Source organism: Podarcis filfolensis (assembly GCF_964270895.1).
Source record: "Podarcis filfolensis genome assembly, chromosome: 4".
Taxonomy (NCBI): Eukaryota; Metazoa; Chordata; class Lepidosauria; order Squamata; family Lacertidae; genus Podarcis; species Podarcis filfolensis.
This window is the reverse complement of record NC_139607.1, coordinates 83,349,511-83,368,641: the sequence shown is the minus strand read 5'-3', so window position 1 is coordinate 83,368,641 and position 19,131 is coordinate 83,349,511. Positions and strand designations below refer to the sequence as shown.

General features: G+C 43.9%; 1 protein-coding gene across 1 annotated transcript in view; it reads right to left on the bottom strand.

Annotated features, from left to right (window-relative positions):
- GUCY1A2 (guanylate cyclase 1 soluble subunit alpha 2) overlaps positions 1 to 19,131 on the bottom strand; it is a 159,648-nt gene that overhangs the window by 82,044 nt on the left and 58,473 nt on the right. Inside the window, exon 5 of the mRNA XM_083609123.1 lies at positions 800 to 1,285. Within this exon, the coding sequence (XP_083465249.1) occupies positions 800 to 1,285 (486 nt within the window). The remainder of the gene's footprint in view (positions 1 to 799; positions 1,286 to 19,131) is intronic.

The following is a 19,131-nucleotide window of genomic DNA, read 5'->3' as shown; positions in this document are numbered from 1 at the left end:
CCCTCCAAGCCAAAGGCAGAAAGCCCAGCCAGCAGCCAAACGAAGCCTCAAGCGGTGGTTCCCACAGCGCAGCAACCCGGCAAAGGGGATGCAGCAAGGAAACCCACCGTCACCTCTCCACTGGGAAGCGCTGAGCAAAGGTGAGTCCCCAGGAAACGCGGCCGATTTGATCGGCACAAGGCATGCAAGCTCCACCCCCCAGTCGTTCTTAGACTCCTTATTGGGTGAGCAACGCAGCCAAGCAACCCTGTTGGAGCCTCCCTCCTCCCTGGCCAGCAGGGAAGGAGGGAGAGGAGCTGCTTCCTTTGAAACCCAGGAAATTTAAGGGACATCATCAATAAGGGACATCAGCGGGACACAGCGCTGAGATAAGGGACTTTCCCACCAAATAAGGGACGGTTGACAGCTATGCATTATATAACCAGCACCCCAAACACAGCCTCTCTCCACATTTCCTTCTTCCATGCCTCCACAACTGATGGTTTTGTAATTAAGTGCCATACAGCTCCACGAATCTTCCCAGCATTTAGCCTATTAAGTTCAAAGTTGTCACAATCTCTGACCCCTCATTCCAACCTCAATCTCCAGCGAGAGTGAGTAACAATCCCGTCAGTAGAAATACGATTGCTTATTCCACCAGTTCATACCATACCAAAATTGTCCCGTCTACCCCAAGTCAACTGCCCAGTGATCACCACCAGTCATCTAGACAACCTTTATTTTACTGAGAAAACGATATCCTTACTAGGCTATTGTCTAGAGGAGTTGAATAGGGCCAGAGGGAGCTGAAGGGTGTTACCTTATAGATATCCAGGAATCCACACTGATGGTCAAATCGCGTGTAGAGCTCGTTGAGCATGCTGATCACCTGCATGGGAGTGCACTGGGCGCAGACCGCCGTGAAGCCAACTATGTCAGAAAAGAGCATGGTGACATCGTCGAACTTCCTGGCCTGAACTTGCTGCCCTTGCCACAGCTGCTGAGCCACTTCTTCCGGGAAGATGGAAATAAGGAGATCCACTGTTTTCTTCTTCTCTTCTTCCAGGGCTTGATGCGTTTGTTCCAGCGTTGCCTTCAGTTTGTCCATCCGTTTCTTCAAGCCGTCCTGGGCTTTGGCCTGCTCCCCAACGAGGATGACGTCACGGGTGGCATCGTGAATTGGTATGTCTGAAAGGTGGAGGCCTCGGCCCATGAGCTCATCCAGCTTGTCCACACAAGGAGAGCCCAAAAACAAAATGGAGTTTGATTCCGGGACGTGAATCATTTGTCCTTTGATTTCCATCACCTGCAAAGTACACAAATGTAGTAATATATATATAAAAGATTATGGGATAATACACACAGTGACTTGCGATCTCGATCACACACAGTCTGTAGTCTGCTGGCAGTAGGAGTACAATATGGGCATGTCTTTAAGTTAACACCTTACGTTAAAAACCTGACAGTACCAAATTATCGAAGGTTATTCACCCAAGCCAGACTAAACGTCTTTCCTTCTGCAGTGTTGGATGGCAGGTTGAGAGGAGTTCCCTACCAGGACAGACTTTGCTCGTGTGCTCAAGACATCCATTCTATAAAACATATTTTGCTGCACTGTGCGAAATATGAGCAAGCCAGGGCTGAACTGGTATTACCCTTGCTGGTACCTTTCCCGGGAAAATCAGAGGCTCCCTATATCAGGTTCCTATTGGAGTGGCGAAGCTTTTATTGGTGGTTGCAAGAACCAATGATCTCTATCTTTAAGTCTGAACAAAATGCTTGTTTAACCTGGAGGTAGGCTGTCTGAATTGTGCATTGCTTTGTAACGATTTGTTTGGTCTCTGGACTGTAATAAAGATTGATTGATTGATTGATTATACATATTAGCAATTATGCATAGCTAGACATCTCAAAGCAAGCTTTCAAAGGTCCAAAGGAGAATTTTAAGGTGCTTCCTAAGATGCACAGAACCACAGTTACAAAGTACCTTGGGAGGTCATCAAATCCCTGCTCAACGCAGGATGGAACTGCAGAATCCCTGACAGATGAACATCCAAGCATCTGCTTAAATACCTCCAGAGAAGAAGAGTCCGCCACCCAACCAGCCACTGTTTGGGAGGGCTCTATTTCCAAGGTTCATCTTATAACATTAACGCCAGGTAATACATATAAACATCAGCTTACAGGTTCAACTAATTTGCCTAATATACATTCTCTGTATATCTAAAGTCTGTACAGTCGTACCTTGGTTCTCGAATGGAATCCATTCCAGAAGTGTGTCCGACTTCCAAAACGTTCGGAAACCAAGGCACGGCTTGCAACCAATCGGAAGCCGTGGAAGCCATGTGTGACATTCGGGTTCCAAAGAGTGTTCACAAACTGGAACACTCACTTCCTGGTTTGCAGCGTTCAGGGGCAAAAACGTTCGACTCACAAGGCATTCAGGATCCAAGGTAAGACTGTATATAGATCTTCCTGGTAGCTATCGTATTTTTCGCCCTATAGGACGCACTTTTCCCCCTCCAAAAATTAAGGGGAAATGTGTGTGCGTCCTATGGAGCGAATGCAGGCTCCTTGGCTTCAGCGATAGCAACGCGAAGCCTCCGAATTGCAGAGGGAGTGCTCCCTCTGCGCTCTGGAGGCTTCGCGTTGCTTTCGCTAAAGCCTGGAGAGCGAGAGGGGTCGGTGTGCACCAACCCCTCTCGCTCTCCAGGGATAGCCACCTGAAGCCTTTGGAGCGCAGCGGGAACTCGCGCTGCGCTCCAAAGGCTTTGGGATCCTTTTGCTGAAGCCCGGAGAGCAAGACTCTCCTGGCTTCAGCAGAGAGGGAGAGCTGCGCAGCGCCCCTTCAGCCAAGCGGGAGGAGAAATGGAAGGGGCTCCGTTTCTCCTGCCGCTTTGCTGAAGGGGCACTGAGCAGAGAGGGGGAGAATTTTTTTTCTTGTTCTCCCCCTCTAAAACAAGGTGCGTCCTATGGTCAGGTGTGTCCTATAGAGCGTAAAATACTGTAATTCTCAGGACAACTGACAAAGCTCAAGAATGCTGATAAATTACACCAGAAGACAACCCCCCCAAAAAAAATAAACAAAGAAAACACAGAGAAATAAAATACACAATGAAAATTGCAGATTAAGTAGGTATTCCATCAAAAGTTGCAAGGGAATTAATAAGTTTTCGTAAGTTTTTTTTTTTAATGTAAAGATGTAGTTAGAGAGACACGTGCTAGGCCACAGGGTCACCCCGAAAGCGCAAATGCCTGCTGACTGAAAGTGGGATTCCCAGATGGAGGGCTGATTCACACACTGTCCTCCTAATCCCATCTGCTGGGAGTAAAGAGCATATCCAGCATAACTGCATGTAGGTGGTCCTGGATGTAGCAGCTGTTGGTACACCAAGATATTAAAATGCTCACCTCATTTTTATTTTAAAAACCATATCGTACTTGATCTGTAAATAAGTTGAAAAGGGCACATCAGGAGGACGTTTAAACTCTGCAGAACAGAAGAATCTTGCTCAGCAGTTTGCAATCTGGGTTTTGATGTCTCTCCCAGGCTTACTCATGTTTTGTTGCTTCATGCAGAAAAACTGCTGCTACTTTAAAAGATTTTTACATTCATTTGGTTTTGGTAACATACATCTAGGAGTCAGTTATTGGCATGCCGCTGCAAAGTCCATGGGAGACACTCACTAATAGGATGTTGGAGGAGTAAACCTGGCCAGCCCTGTTCATGTGCCAAAGAGTATTAGTATTATACTAATTAGTATTAGTATTATCAGTATTATTTTACTTAATACAGTATTAACATGATTCACTTATTTATTTTTTTAGCTGCCACTCTTCTGCTTATTAATATTATTATTTTTACACCTTCAGTGTGCAAGGTATGGAACAACGTAAGAGAAACAAGCTGTAAAAAAAAAGGTAGTGTTCCCCGTACACAAACATATTTTTAACAATAAATTTAGTTGTGTCATAAAAGTTGCACTTGCAATATCTTCTGTCAACCTGGAACTAGAGATCTTATTAACTCTGGTAACTGTGAACATTTGCTCCACAAGTTTGTCCTCACAGGGTTTTTTTCTGGTTCTTGACTATAACACTGCAAAATTGTTCCCAGCATGAAATCAAATCCCAAAGGACTCAGAGGCTCACAAAAAGTAATTTAGGGAAAAGGGAATCAAATAGAAAGAGACAAATTTCAAAGTGTGGTGGGGGAATACAATCATTTATATTCTTGAGATGTTCACGAAGTTAACTTGTTCAATTATATTGGGGAGGAACCTCCATATTTAGAAAATACCTTGTTAGGCAGTGCACTATAAACATGTGCAGGACTGCTCTGTCGCAATATTCTGGAATTATTATGATTTAAATGTCTTACATCGACTCCTAAACTGCTGGGTAGATCTGGACCCAGTGAATTACCTCTCCTCCTACTCTGAGACCAATGTAAGGTCAAGGAGGAAATGAGTTCGTTCTCTCTCAATAAAGGCAACTGTTTGAATCTCTTAAGTGATGGTGGAGCAACCATTTAAGGCAGGGATGGATAACTGCAATCCCCATGCACTCAATACAGCCTACAGAACTCTTTTGGGGCCTTGGGACTCTCTCTCTCTCCTTCCTCCTTAGCCACACAACTTTTCTCTGGGCCTCAGATCTCACCATTCCCCCTTCACAGCCCGGCTGTAATGTGCACTTGAACTCTGTTAATACCTCTTGCTCTCCTGGCTGGAGGTTACAGAGCTCTGCATGTATCGGAACTAGCCTACTGTTGAAAAAGTAACATTCATTGCTCCATCCACTTTGGCTGCACCCGGAAGGTTGTCCAACCCAAATGTGGCCAGCAGAAGGTTGCCCTGATGGAAACATGGTCCTCAGGCTGAAAAAGGTCCGCCCTAGCTTAAAGTGATTTCATGTGCCTTGTGAGAACAAGCCTTTCATTTGATGCCAACGTGTTTTATCTTCCAGCCTTCTCTAGCATCAGGTCCTGGTTTTCAAACATTTGCAGTCATCATCCTTGCAACCACGTAATAACCTCACACCTAATTTGAGAGTAAGCAATAGCTGACCTTTGATGTCTGTTAAGGGCCATCTAAACTTATTACTAATAACAGTTGTTAAGATAGCACTACAGAGTATTTTCATCGTGCCCTTTGCACACATTATATCTGTAAGCACCTGAAACAGGCATCTCTAGCTTGACACATTGGGTCATTTGTATGGAAAATTGCTCTTTGCTTTTAAATTTGTTTTAAACTGTTCTTAATGTATTTTAAATTGTTGTAAATTGTTGTACCCTGCCCTAGCATCTTAGGGTAAAAGGTGGCTAACCAATCAATCATCAGCTTGGACTCAGATACAGCATGAAGGAGGAATTCGAAGAAGAAGAAGAAGAGGAGGAGGAGGAGGAGGAGGAGGAGGAGGAGGAGGAGGAGGAAGAGTTTGGATTTGATATCCCGCTTTATCACTACCCGGAGGAGTCTCAAAGCGGCTAACATTCTCCTTTCCCTTCCTCCCCCACAACAAACACTCTGTGAGATGAGTGAGGCTGAGAGACTTCAAAGAAGTGTGACTTGCCCAAGGTCACCCAGCAGCTGCATGTGGAGGAGCAGGGAAGCGAACCTGGTTCATCAGATTACGAGTCTACCGCTCTTAACCACACCACCACACTGGTTTGACAATCCTAGAGCCTTGGGTCTAAATGTAGTCCAAACTCAGGGGACCAGGAACAGGATTCATGATAGGAGTTCATGATAGGAGACTTTCACTTCTACCTCCAAGGATATTACAGACCTATTTATCAAATATGATAATCACTTAAGAGCCACACACTACACCATGCATGATAGAGCTGAATAGGGACTCCCATGAAACCCTACAGCAGATATTGGGAAGCTAGGGAACCTGTAGACCTCCAGAAGTTGTTGGACCACACTTCCCATCATTCCTGCCCACTGGCCATCCCGGCTTTGGCTGATGACTGTTCAACAATATCTGTAGGTAGTGATGAACAAATCTGCTAGTGTGGCAGAACTGTTAGAGTAATGGACTAGGACCTGGGAAGCCAGAGTTCAAATCCCCACTCGTCCATGAAGCTCGCTGGGTGACCTTGGGCCAGTCACTGCATCTCAGCCTAACCTACCTCACAGGGTTGTTGTGAGGATTAAATGAAGACACACAGAACCATGCGCACCACCTTGAGGTCCTTGGAGGAAAAAGGTGGGATATAAATGCAAAAAATTATAATTTTGGTTTGTCTCAGTTTCTAATTTTTCTAGTCTAAAATTCAGTTCTCCACATTTCCATGTCAGTTTGCATGTATTTTCTTAAATCCTCATGAAAACTCACCAGCTTTTTAGTGCGATTTTCTCCTAATATACACATTTATGTGTAATTTTGCCCTATATGCACTTTTTCTTTCAATTTCCCTTAAAACAATGCATTTTATTTCCGTGTACAATTAATCATAGCATATGTATTTTTGTAAGAATCCCTTGCCTGGAGAACTACATTATAAAATATGGAGAAGAGCAAATTAGGAAGGACGGCTATGTTGCCATTCCCTTGCAAACTAGGTAGGCACCCCTTTAAATACAAACTAAATCTCATTTCTCCCATTGCTACCTGGAAGGCACTATGCTATCTTGGCCCTAGAAGACTGTTTATGTGTTAAAACCCAGTAACATACCTGAACATTGCAATAAACATGGCAACAGAGCTAAGCAGAAGTTTTGATCCTATGATTAGGACCTAATAGGGGGGTATAAAGATTTTTGGTGGTCTCTCCCCCACCCCACCGTAAAAAGGTGTCACCTTTTGTCTGATCTTCCCCCATTTGAGCTTCCAGCCGAGTGAATTGTCAAGAGACATTATTCCTCGCTGCAGAAAAGCTACCGTTACAAATTTCAAGTTATTTATAGAAGTCTCCAGGGTGTTATGCAATGTGCAACAGCCTTCCAACCCCCAAGACAGCAAATTTAGCCTTTTTGATTTATCTGCGATGCAAGAGAACAGCATCAGGAAGGCAAGCAGCTATTATTAAGGTAGAGGGAGGAGACATACGGGATTGATAAACGTCAGCCAATTTGCTGTGAAAAGAAGATAAACGTGGAAGATAAAAGAACACACCCATTAAAGTACCGCAGAGCCAATTAGCCAACAAAGGTTGCCTTCCTGGTGATGCAGCACCCACAAAACAGACCCCTGCTTGGCTTTCTGAAAATGGATTTTCAAGCAGGGGTTCCGAAAAGATGCAGGCCCCTTATCGTGTTTCAGAGCACGGAATACAGCATCTAATAAAGAATGCAGCAGCTTGAGCACATTCATGAGAACCTCGAGGCTGAATAAGACATTAGTCCAAATACAGGAGCTATTTCCCAACTCTTCATGTAATAAGGAAAAAAGAACTGCCTGCCTGGATCATATACACTTGGGGGAGAATGAAGAGGTGGCGTATCACTTCAGCTAGAAGAGGGATGCTGAAATAAAATTAAATAAAATAAAATAACAATCCCTCACAACAACAAAAATAGCACAATAGGAGGGAGGGGGGGGAATCTAACCTGACCCCTTCCTTGCTAAGATAGTTTTCCATTTGGAAACTTGGATTTATGGATTTTTTTAAAAAAAGATTAACTTTTTATATACACAATAATATTTTATTATAAAAATCTGATGGCTGCCTGACTCTTTGTTGATGCCCTAATCTCAGTATGGTTGCATCCACACCATTCATTTAAAGCACTTATACCACTTTAACAGCCATGGTTTCTCGCAAAGAATTCTGGGAACTGTAGCTCCAGGAATGTTGCCCTAACAACTAGAGTTCTGTCTGGTCTAGTTGTTTGGGATCAGTTCCCAAGACTGTGATTCGAGGACATGGACAAGATGCTTGAGGGAGTTTGGTCAACCACCTGTCTTATTGATCCTTGTCTAGAAAGCTAGGAGGACTGGGCTGATGGGGCAACTCCTGGAAGTGGCAAATGCCATTTTGCTGGGACATTCACTGTGGTTGCTTTCACATTTTTCTAGGGCAGTAACACCACTTGCTCTCTCATTTACCCCGAGAACCTAGTATCTCCCAACCGGTTGCATTCCTGTCCCACCTGTCTCCCGCTTCAGCTGCGAGTCCAGCTTTTCATAGTGGTTGCTTGTAGCAAATTTTGGAGCTTTCCACTCAAAGCCATCCAAGCACAGATCAACAGCACTGTTGTCTCAACAATTCTGGAACTGTGCTGTGGTAGATGATTAGCTGTTCAACCCTCCCATCATTTTTTTAAAAAAGGTAAAGGACCCCTGGACAGTTAAGTCCAGTCAAAGACAACTATGGGGTTGCGGTGCTCATTTCGCTTTCAGGCCGAGGGAGCCAGCGTTTGTCCACAGACAGCCTTCTCCGGTTCATGTAGCCAGCATGACTAAACCACTACTGGTGCTTGGAGGACCGTGACAAGTGCCAGAGCGCCCAGAAACGCCGTTTACCTTCCCACCACAATGGTACCTATTTATCTACTTGCACTGGTATGCTTTCAAACTGCCAGGTTGGCAGGAGCTGGGACAGAGAAACGGGAGCTCACCCCGTGACGGGGATTCAAACCGCCAACCTTCTGATCGGCAAGCCCAAGCGGCTCAGTGGTTTAGACCACAGCGCCACCCGCGTCATTACCACTACAACGAGCCACTTAAGGCCAGATACATAACTGCTCTTCCAAACTTGCCTGGTTTACATCTTCTGTTCTTTCCCTTTGTATGAAGCACTGTGTGCTGCCTTACTCTAACACTGGGGCACACGAGCTGCTTTTTTAGGTGTGGGGGGGAGAGAAGCAACCCCCCCCCACTTCTTCCACAGCAACAGCAGCTATGGCAACAAAAGTTTTTACAGTGAACTGGGGTGGGTGGATGAGTGTGTCTCCAACAGCTTCAACCAGCAGGTCTTCCAGTTAACAGGAGAGGAACTTTTCCTTTTGAGGGGTGGGGGGGGATGAAAGTACTGTGTGTGCCAGTGCTGCTGTGCATGTATGTGCCTTTTCCCCCCTCTGGGGTGGAGACAGGGCTTTTTTCCAGCCAGAACTCACCAGAACTCAGTTCTGGCACCTCTCAGGCAGGCGCCATTGCCATTATAAGAGAACAAGGGAGGTGTTCATGGTGAGTTCTGGCTCCTCTTTTTCTAGAAAAATAGCACTGGCCGAGGAGGCAGTAAAAAAATTCTCCCCACTCTAGAGCAGTAGCAAAAGCAGAAACTCTTTACAGGAAGGAGGAACCAGGAAAAGTCCCTGAGAAGCAGGTTGTCTACTGCCCTGGTCCTCAGTTGGTGAGGACTGATCCAAGGTGGGTCGTAACAGGAGCGCTACCCCAAAATATATGGTAAAAGGTTTAAAAAATGGGTCCCCAAATGCATATTCGGGATTAAAGTGGGTCCAGGGTATGAAAGACAGCTATCTATTGTGTGGAAAGAAGAGGCCTAGTGCTAGCTGCATGTGCTGTGCTGTTGTTTTAGACTACTCCTTTGTTACTGTTGTCTGGAAGCTATGGCCCTGCAGACTACAACTCCCATAATCCCTGCCCACTGGCCATTCTGACCAAGGAAGATGAGAGATGGGAGTCCGATGACAATTGAAGGACCACAGATCTTCCCAACTCCTGTTGTAGAGCAAATTGTCACTTGTGAAGCAGCTCTTAGATAACAGCTTCACTCAGATGGCTCTCTTATGACATCAGTATGGCTGCTTTAAATACAGTTAACTTTCCCATCATTGATATAATCAGATAAATTTTGCTTTTGGGATTTTGCAGGGTGTTTTTTTTAAAAAAAGGAGAATCAACAGTGGCTTATGCTCCATGCGTTTCTTTAACCCACACGCCACCTGTGTTCCTGGTAGCTCCTGCTGTCCTATTCCCCTGGGCCAATACCAGGCCCTGAGGCAAGATCATGTTCCTAATAACTATATTCCTGAGCTCCCTCCTTTGCAAAGAGATCCTTATGGCAGATATTGCTTCTTCCTGCAAGAGACCACAGAAAGTTCTCATATATTCTTGCAGCCAAGCCTGCAATACAAACTGGCACACCATTCATCTTAGGTTGGGGAAACCCTTTTATGATTGATTGAAAATTCTAGAAATTGTGTCACGATTCCTTCAGATAAGGAGGATTTTGTAAATTGTCCTGTACGGTGGTTAGAGTTATATCTGAAGGAGCGTCTCCATCCCCATCATTCTACTCGGACACTGAGGTCCAGCACTGAGGACCTTCTGGCGGTTCCCTCACTGTGAGAAGTCAAGTTACAGGGAACCAGGCAGAGGGCCTTCTTGGTAGTGGCACCTACCCTGTGGAACACCCTCCCACCAGATGTCAAAGAGAACTACCAGACTTTTAGAAGACATCTGAAGGCAGCCCTGTTTAGGGAAGCTTTTAATGTTTGATGCATTACTGTGTTTTGATATTTTGTTGGGGGCCGCCCAGAGTGGCTGGGGAGGCCCAGCCAGATGGGCGGGGTATAAATAATTTTATTATTATTATTATTATTATTATTATTATTATTTATTATTATTATTACTATTCCTATGGTTATTATTGAGTGTCAGACTAGGGTCATGAAGCTCACTAGGCAACCCTGGAGTCAGACACTGCCTCTCAACCTAGCCTACCCAACAGGGATGTTGTGGGGATTAAATGAGGCAAAGAACCACGTATGCCACCTTGAGCTCCTTTGAGAAAAAGCTGGGATACAAAAGCAGCAAATAAATAAGTCAAATAAAGAAATCAGAAATACTGAAAGCACAGCAGGGGAATTTTTTTTTGTATTTTAAATTTCACTTCATTATAGGTATGAAATCTACCTGCCGTAAAACAAACAATAAACCACAACAACTTCCAATTGCCTTGACACCCCTTGCTGAATTACTGAATTACTGAAATCCCTTGCTATGTGAAAATCGTTACAGGAAAGGTCTAGCAGTAAATACGGCAGAAGGTTTTCAGAGATGTAGGTATTCTATAAAAAGTACTACGAGAACCATAGTGAGATTGATTGAACAGTGTGTGTGTGTGTGTGTGTGTGTGTGTGTGTTAGTAAGGTAACAATGTAAGTTTACAACCACATCCAATTTAGAAATCAGGTCAGGACATTCTACTGTAGTGAGTAAATTAATATAGTATGCAGCAGTCAGATAAGAGCTTTTAGCAGGGAAGAAACTTAGGGCAGTGATAGGGACCCAGTGGCCCGCCAGATATTGTTGAACTACAACTACAGATGTTGTTGAACTACAGCTTCCATCACCATTGACAATTGCCCATACTGACTGGGATTGATGGGAGTTGGGAGTCCAACAAAATCTGGAGGGCCATGGGTTTCCCTTTCTCTGATTTAAGCTGTGTTTGCTGATGTCAGGACAGAGTACAAGTACACAACTAAGTCACCCATTCTCATCTGCAAAACATTGCAGAATGTGGCTTTCCTAAGACCACCACTTTGCGGCAAGGGCAAGAAACAAAGTACAGTGGTACCTCGGGTTAAGTACTTAATTCGTTCTGGAGGTCTGTTCTTAACCTGAAACTGTTCTTAACCTGAAGCACCACTTTAGCTAATGGGGCCTCCCGCTGCCGCCACGCCACCGGAGCACAATTTCCGTTCTCATCCTGAAGAAAAGGTCTTAACCCAAGGTACTATTTCTGGGTTAGCGGAGTCTGTAACCTGAAGCGTATGTAACCTGAGGTACCACTGTAAGGACTTTGTAAGTTTCAGATTGACCACTATGCTTCAACTGTGTTGTTAAATCACATGTTTTGATGCCAGGTGGACATATTATCTGATATGGTAAAAAAGCACATTTTCTCCAAGGTTTTAGTACTGATATGCCTGTGTAGTCTTGACTTTTCTACCACTGCATCTTTCCATTCTCCCTACGACAAATAATCAGTATTCAAGGGAAACAGAATTCAAGGGAAACAGAATACTGCACACCTATTCCTCCAGATTCAATTTCAGAAATATCGGCATACTTCCTGCAAGAGATTATTTTACAATAAATGCCAGGAATGCACTAGTAGGAATAATTCATGCCCAAGTCTCAAAAGCTGAGATTTGTGATTTTGTTCAGGCAATCCATTCTATTTTTACTTGTGATTAAATCAGACCCAGGCGGCATCAAAGCCCTTGCAGCTTCTTATGAATTATTTAATAAGAAATCTTTTTTTAAAAGTCCACCCAAAACTGACGCTTGAAGACTGCAACAGCTTCTCTTTATGACACATAGTAGTCTTCGTGCAGGTCTTTGTGTAAAATTCTTCTTCCTTTGCTTTCCTTGTCAAAAACGGAGCAACCATTTTTGGTGGTTTCCCTGAATTTTTCAAAAGTCCCTGAAAGTGTCGTTCTACCTCCAGAAAACCCAGAAAAGGAACTTATAGCAAACTGAAAAGAGAGTTAACTTTTCTTCCTCAGAGAATCAGTGTAGTGTTTCATACAGCAGTATCACACCACTTTAAAAACCATCAAGGCTTCTCACAAAGAACCCTGGGAACTGTAGCTTGTTAAGGGTGCAGAGAGTTGTTAAGAAAGCTCTATTCCCTTCTCAGAGCTGCAATTCCCAGAGTTCTCTGGACAGGGGAATTGTTGTACAACTCCGAGAACTGCAACTCTGTTGGGAGAACAAGGATCTCCTAACAACTATCAACACCTTTTAACAAACTGCAGTTCCCAGGAATTTTCCAGGGAAGCTATGGCTATTTGACAGAAGTGATAAGTGTATAGTGCAGATGGGATGTGTAACTTGCTGAGGGGGGCTGTGAAATCTAGAGACAGGGCAACGGGTAGCAGAAGAGAGAAGTTTCACAGTGATGCAGTACTGCCTCCTGCCAGATATAATGCTGTATCACCTTGCCAATAAAGGTCCGTATAGGTAAAGCTATGGTTTTCCCAGTAGTGATGTATGGAAGTGAGAGCTGGACCATAAAGAAGGCTGATCGCCGAAGAATTGATGCTTTTGAATTATGGTGCTGGAGAAGACTCTTGAGAGTCCCATGGACTGCAAGAAGATCAAACCTCTCCATTCTTAAGGGAATCAGCCCTGAGTGCTCACTGGAAGGACAGATCCTGAAGCTGAGGCTCCAATACTTTGGCCACCTCATGAGAAGAGAAGACTCCCTGGAAAAGACCCTGATGTTGGGAAAGATGGCGGGCACAAGGAGAAGGGGACGACAGAGGACGAGATGGTTGGATAGTGTTCTCGAAGCTACCAGTGTGAGTTTGACCAAACTGCGGGAGGCAGTGGAAGACAGGAGTGCCTGGCGTGCTCTGGTCCATGGGGTCACGAAGAGTCGGACACGACTAAACGACTAAACAATAACTATGCAGGAAAGGTTAAGCAGAATTATTATTATTATTTTAAATGCACACTTAAACTTGTTTATTCATGCACAGAGATTTGTGCATTTCCAGTTTTACAACCAAATTCGCCGCAGGATCTTTCCTGAAGCAATGCAGCCTCGCCGTTTGTGAATTAAATACCACAAAGAGATGTGAAGTTCCGAGTGTTGCTCAGAGGAGCGCTTTTATTAGTGCCGCGAATTGAGAAACCTCGGCACTCATTACATCTCAATAAAGGGTCTTCAGCTCAGGTAACATCACATTACTCAGAGAACAGGGTAAACAAATTGGTTTCAAGGTACGCTGGGCAAATGCAAAACGGCGGGTGGTTCTTTCATCTCAGGGTCTAAATCCTAAAAGGAGTTCGTCCCTGCCAATCGGAAGCCAGCCATTGTTGACAATGCGTATTGATAAATGTACTGTGCTTATAAATGAGAGGAAGCTCTTAATGAGTTTGCCACCACCTCCATGGGCTCTTGTACAGGATGAGGAACCTGTGGCCCTCCAGATGTTGGCAGGTTACCACTCCCATCAGATCCAACCACTGTTTTCCTGCCCTTTCTCTAGCATCTTGTCCACTGTGTAGGAAGAGAAAGGTGATTCAGAAACTGAGTTAGTTCAAAGCAACTGTTTTGCATTCTGCACTGGCTATGGGACTCTAACCATGTCTTTGTCAAATAAACGTTACCCATGAAAGCATAATATATTCCATTTCATACTGCTAAGTCACCCTTCTGAATGAAGGGTTGAACAAGGCTCCTGCAATTGAATGGCCAAGAAGATTCAAATGCTTTCTTTGTTATCTTTCTCAATGTAAAATTTGTATGCATTTATTTTCTTGCATAGAGACTGTCCAGTAACCATTTGAACTGCATGCATCTTAAAGTGACCATCCTAAAAGCCGATTTCAAAGACAGGGCCAAGCAGGAGACCACTGAGATACCACTATAACCATTGACCAACACCCACCTTTTCCCAGGTCTAGCTCAGCACTCCCCCACCCAACAAAAAATTGGAACACCTCTGTACCAGCCACAAATTCCTCTCTCATCACCTTGTTAGACTTGTCTCCAGGGGACTTCCGGGTTGGCGCCTCCAGCAATGGCGGAGCTCCTCCGTTCGGGAGGAACTTGCTCCGTGAAAAACAGGGTCTGACCGCCACGGCGAAGATGGAGACCCATTGAAATCACAAGCGGGAGAAGCTTGTGAACCTGGGATTCGGCTGGCACCTTTTGCGCCTCCCCTACTCACGGGGAAACCCTGTTTTGGGGATCCGGAGCGACGTGGGGTGAGTGGCGTGGTGCTTTGAATCGACTGCTTCTTTCACGGAGTGAAGCCGCATTGCTGTTGCCGGAGAGCGCTGACCTTTTCCTGTGGACAATTGGATTTTAAACAACTTACCGTGAGTAGAACGGAAAATTGGATTTTTAAATACCTTAATTTGGCACTGAAGCGGGAAGGTTATAAACAGGAAGTCCACCTTCCGCTTTTGTAAATAGACTGAAGCAAAGACGTTACAAGCTAAAGTCTTTGAAAGCTTTTGGCAAAGGATTAAATTTCCATCGGTTTAAAATACAAAACCCCCCTTGGAAGCAGGAGAAGAGGGGGAAAATTTTGGACCTAGTGAGCCTGCAGGAGAGAGTGAAAAATCAAATTACCACTGCTCTGAACCTGGGAACAGGCTGCCAGATGACGTCTGGAGAGAGTGCATTGACAGAACAGATTTGACAGCTAGCTAAATAAGAGTAAGATACTGTTTCCATTGTCCTCTTCTGCGTTTAAAAAGGAGGAAAAGTAACTGAAAATTGAAACTATCTTTAATGCTTGAGTTGTGCCTGAAAGAACTGATACAAGTGGAGACTGTTTCCCTCTAGAGGGAGCTTTTGAAACTGTTACAGGAGTGTAACTGGGGGATTTCCAGCTGTAGATAAGGATTCTGAGAACCAGAGATTGACCTTGGACAATTTAAAAATGTTGACAAGAGAGGCCATTGTGACTGTTTTATGTAAGATAAGCTGTTCGCTGGGACAGCTTCACAAGAAGATGGATGACATGACTTTTAAAGTTGATAATTTGGAACAGAAAGTGACTAATTTGAGTCAAAAAGCGAACACCAACACAGAAATAATTCAGGACTTGGTACTGGAATCCACTTTGGCAGGACAAATGGTGGAGGAGAAGGAGGAGAAGGAGAAAGCTGTTGTTGTTGAACATAAAGTAATACAAGCGGGATCCGTGGCTTTACAGAAGCAAATTGAGGACTATAAGTTGAGGCCTTTTATGATTGAATCTAGGAAAAGTCAGACTTTGTGGATTGGATCCCGGCTTGGACTGAAGAAGGAAAGTTGGAAAGATCCCTCTATGCAGGGATTAACTGACTTCTGGGACATGGACTTGGGCTTGGAGGAGATTGAAGTTTTGGGGGCCTTTGGATTTGGAGGAATCTTGAAATATGTCCTGAAATACTTTATGGACTTTAGCTTCAACTATGGAAATTTGGCTGACCTGTTCAGAAGGAAGAAAAGTATTGATAGGTTGGAGTTTCCCCGAGATTTGCTCTTTAGCATTAAAGAAAATGAAGAAGACCTGCAGAAGGGACTTGGAAAAGAGTTAAGAGCCTCGGACATAAGATCACCAGGTTGATGGACTTTATGGAGTTGACAGAAAGGACTGGCAGAATCCGAAACCAGGGAGAGGAGATGGTGGAAGAAGATTGGAAAATTTAAAGTTTATATATAGACATATGGTAAAACTAATGAGTGATAGAAAAATGGTGGAATGAAATTTTATGGCCTTAGCAGAAATGTTATAAGGAGTTAAGCATATATAAGTATTTTAGTTTTAATGGAAAATAAGGTTAAAAAATATGTTATTTACAATATGATAGAAAATGGAGAAAGATGGAAAGGATTTGCTGAAACAATTAATAGAAGTGGAATACAAAAAGGGAGGTGAGAGGAGGTCGAGGAAACAAGGGAATGAAAGATAGAGTACGGAAAAGGGATGATGTATGTTTTTAAATTGTTTTTGTTTTGTTTTATTTAGGGTTAAGGTTAGGGAGTGGGTTTTGTTTAGTTTAGTTTAATGTGTTTAGTTTTGGGTTTAGGTTGTGTTTTGCATTGTCTATATACTGTATTTTATTTTATTTTTCTCTTTTGCTTTTTCTCCTTTGTCTTTCTTCTTTTTCTCTTTTCCCTTTTTGTAATCTATAAAAGTAATAAATATTATTTTAAAAAAAGACTTGTCTCCAGGGATTATATCCACAAAATCATGAGCCCATTTCATACATGATGGCAATGCATACCCATCAACTGTCCCAATTTGAGCGGGACATCCTGGAACTACAGAAGTCATCCCAGCTTCTGATTAGATCACAGAATGTCCTGGTTTGGGGTCTAGCATGAGCCTTCTGTCTTCCACCAGAGCACCAGACCAAAAGACACTCATTTTGGGTCTCGTGTTTGTACCAGAGCAGTGGAGCAAAAAACAAGCATCCTGATTCTGATCAGTGGGATGTTGGAGGTATGGCAATGTGGTGTGGTGATGATGAGTGCTGGACCAGGGAGACCCAAGTTCAGATCCCCATCTGGGTCACTGGATGACCTAACCCTATCCATCTAACCTACATTGCAAGGTTGTTGTGAGAAGGTGGAGAGAAGAACCATGTACAGTATGTTGCCCTGAGATCCTTGGAGGAAGCATAGGACACAAACATGTAATAAATAGTCATATGTAGGGGCATGACCTGCTAACTGGCGGCCGAATGTGCAAATTGATTAAGTTGGAAAGCATTGCATTTGTGGTGCGGCGAGCAAATTGGAAAAGTTCTAGTCACACACAGCAGTCTGCAGTGATCAGCAAGCCAGCTCTCAAGGGGCATTTTTGCAAAGATCGTGGCTTTGGAGGAAACCTTAATTTCTCTTTCAGTGCTGATGACAATCGCTCCCCACCTAGGCCTGGTGTTTAAATGAGTCTTGATTGCTAATCATATCATTACTGCAGGACATAGCTCATTTTCAGTGTCTCCACTGCACATAGCATCTTCTTCTCTTGTTGAGGTCTCCTGTTAGCACTCCTGCCACAGAGAGCATAGTCTTTTCTCATCAGGGAGTGTGCTGGGATCACAGGTCACAGCATCACTTAAGAGAGAGGTACTCTGCATGTCAGTGACTGGTACCCTCTCCCCTTGGCCCTCGGGCAAGGTAAGTGGCTCTGCTGGGGAGTGGCTCTGCCACCAGCTCTTGTAGGAGAAAGTCATGCCCATAAATGTATTCCAGTCGTATGAAGCTGAGACTCTGTATATTCACACTTAAGGTTAGCAGTTAGCCAGAGCAGGAAATACAGCTTGCAGTTGGATTGAAACAAAAACGGGGAAAACAAAACAAGCTGGGGAGAAGGAAGAAGGCACTCTGCACATGGTTATGTCCCTTACATGAAGCAGAAATGGGAAGCAGACACCTTGGACTTTGCTGGGACATTTGAATCATAAGCAGTGCATGTGGAGATCTGGGCTTTGCAGGTGTAAGGGACATGAACAGTAAAGGTCATCACAAGGAGGGAAAGGTAGGAAATGTAGACAGATGCACAACTGTAGAAAAATGGATAAAACAAGGGGACTCGGGGGGCGCAATTTTCCTTGGGTCTGTATCCCTGATCTTGTGGACTGTGTACTGGGATCTGGAATCCAAGCTGACAGGTAACCATCACTATCACTGCTACCTTGGAATGTAATAAATGTCTTTTTTTGTCTTCTTTATAGGTGTACAATATTTTGTGGCTAGGGGTGATGGGAACGGTCAATACCTCAAGAGCCAGGGGTTACTCATCCCCAGACCGAGGCCATAGTCCTCTATGTCCAATGGGATTTGGCAACATCAAAACAGAAGCTTAGAACTCTAGTATCAACTGAGAATCTTTCTTCAACTGTGCTGTGGATGGAGTTTAAATCTGCAAAACAAGAAGCAACCAAGCAGGAGTTCTTTATGGCTGTCGTGAAATTCCCTCCCTCCTTGCATCTTGTAGAAATGGAGCAATGTCTTTTTGGTTAAAACAGATCCCAGTGGCTGAAAGAGAGCTGCTGTTTGACTGAATAAGGTTGGGATTTTGATCCGGCATATTGGGTTGAATTTTATTGATTTGTAGAGTATATATTTTAATGATGATTTTTATGTATTCGGCCTTCTTAAAAAAATATTTTAAAAGGCTGCTGCAATACACTGGAAGGGATGGGTGGGAATTACGAGACTCCTGGCAGCAAACAGGCAGTGAGATCTGGCTCTCAGCCGAACAAAACGAAAGGCAGCTTTTCACAGAAACATTTTTAAAAGGTTTGATCCCTCCTTCACCCCTGCAACAAGTAACTTTGGAGCACTGCAAGATTCTTATGGATAACCCCAGTTAAATCACTAATTATTACTCTTCCCAAGATCAAATATTCAAAGCAGCTCAGCAGCAAAAAGCAAATGAACGAACAAAAAAAAAAAAAAAAGAATTATAACTATCGCCACCAGGGAACAACTGGCGGAGTCAAGCCTCAGGTTCCTGGTTGATCCCAGAAATGTAATTAGAACAGTATTTTAAAAATCCAAAGTTGGTAAAATGTTCCCCTCCGAAATCCCAGCTGGTAGCCTTTCTAAAGCTAGAAACTCACAGAAAGGGAAAGATCGTAGGGGCACAAAATGCAGCAGTGGTTCAAGCAAAGAAGGCAGAGGTCAATACCAGGGCGAGAACCAGGGAACCACATTGTGGTCATTGGAAGAATCGTGGGATATAATGCCCCGTTCACATGTCAAAG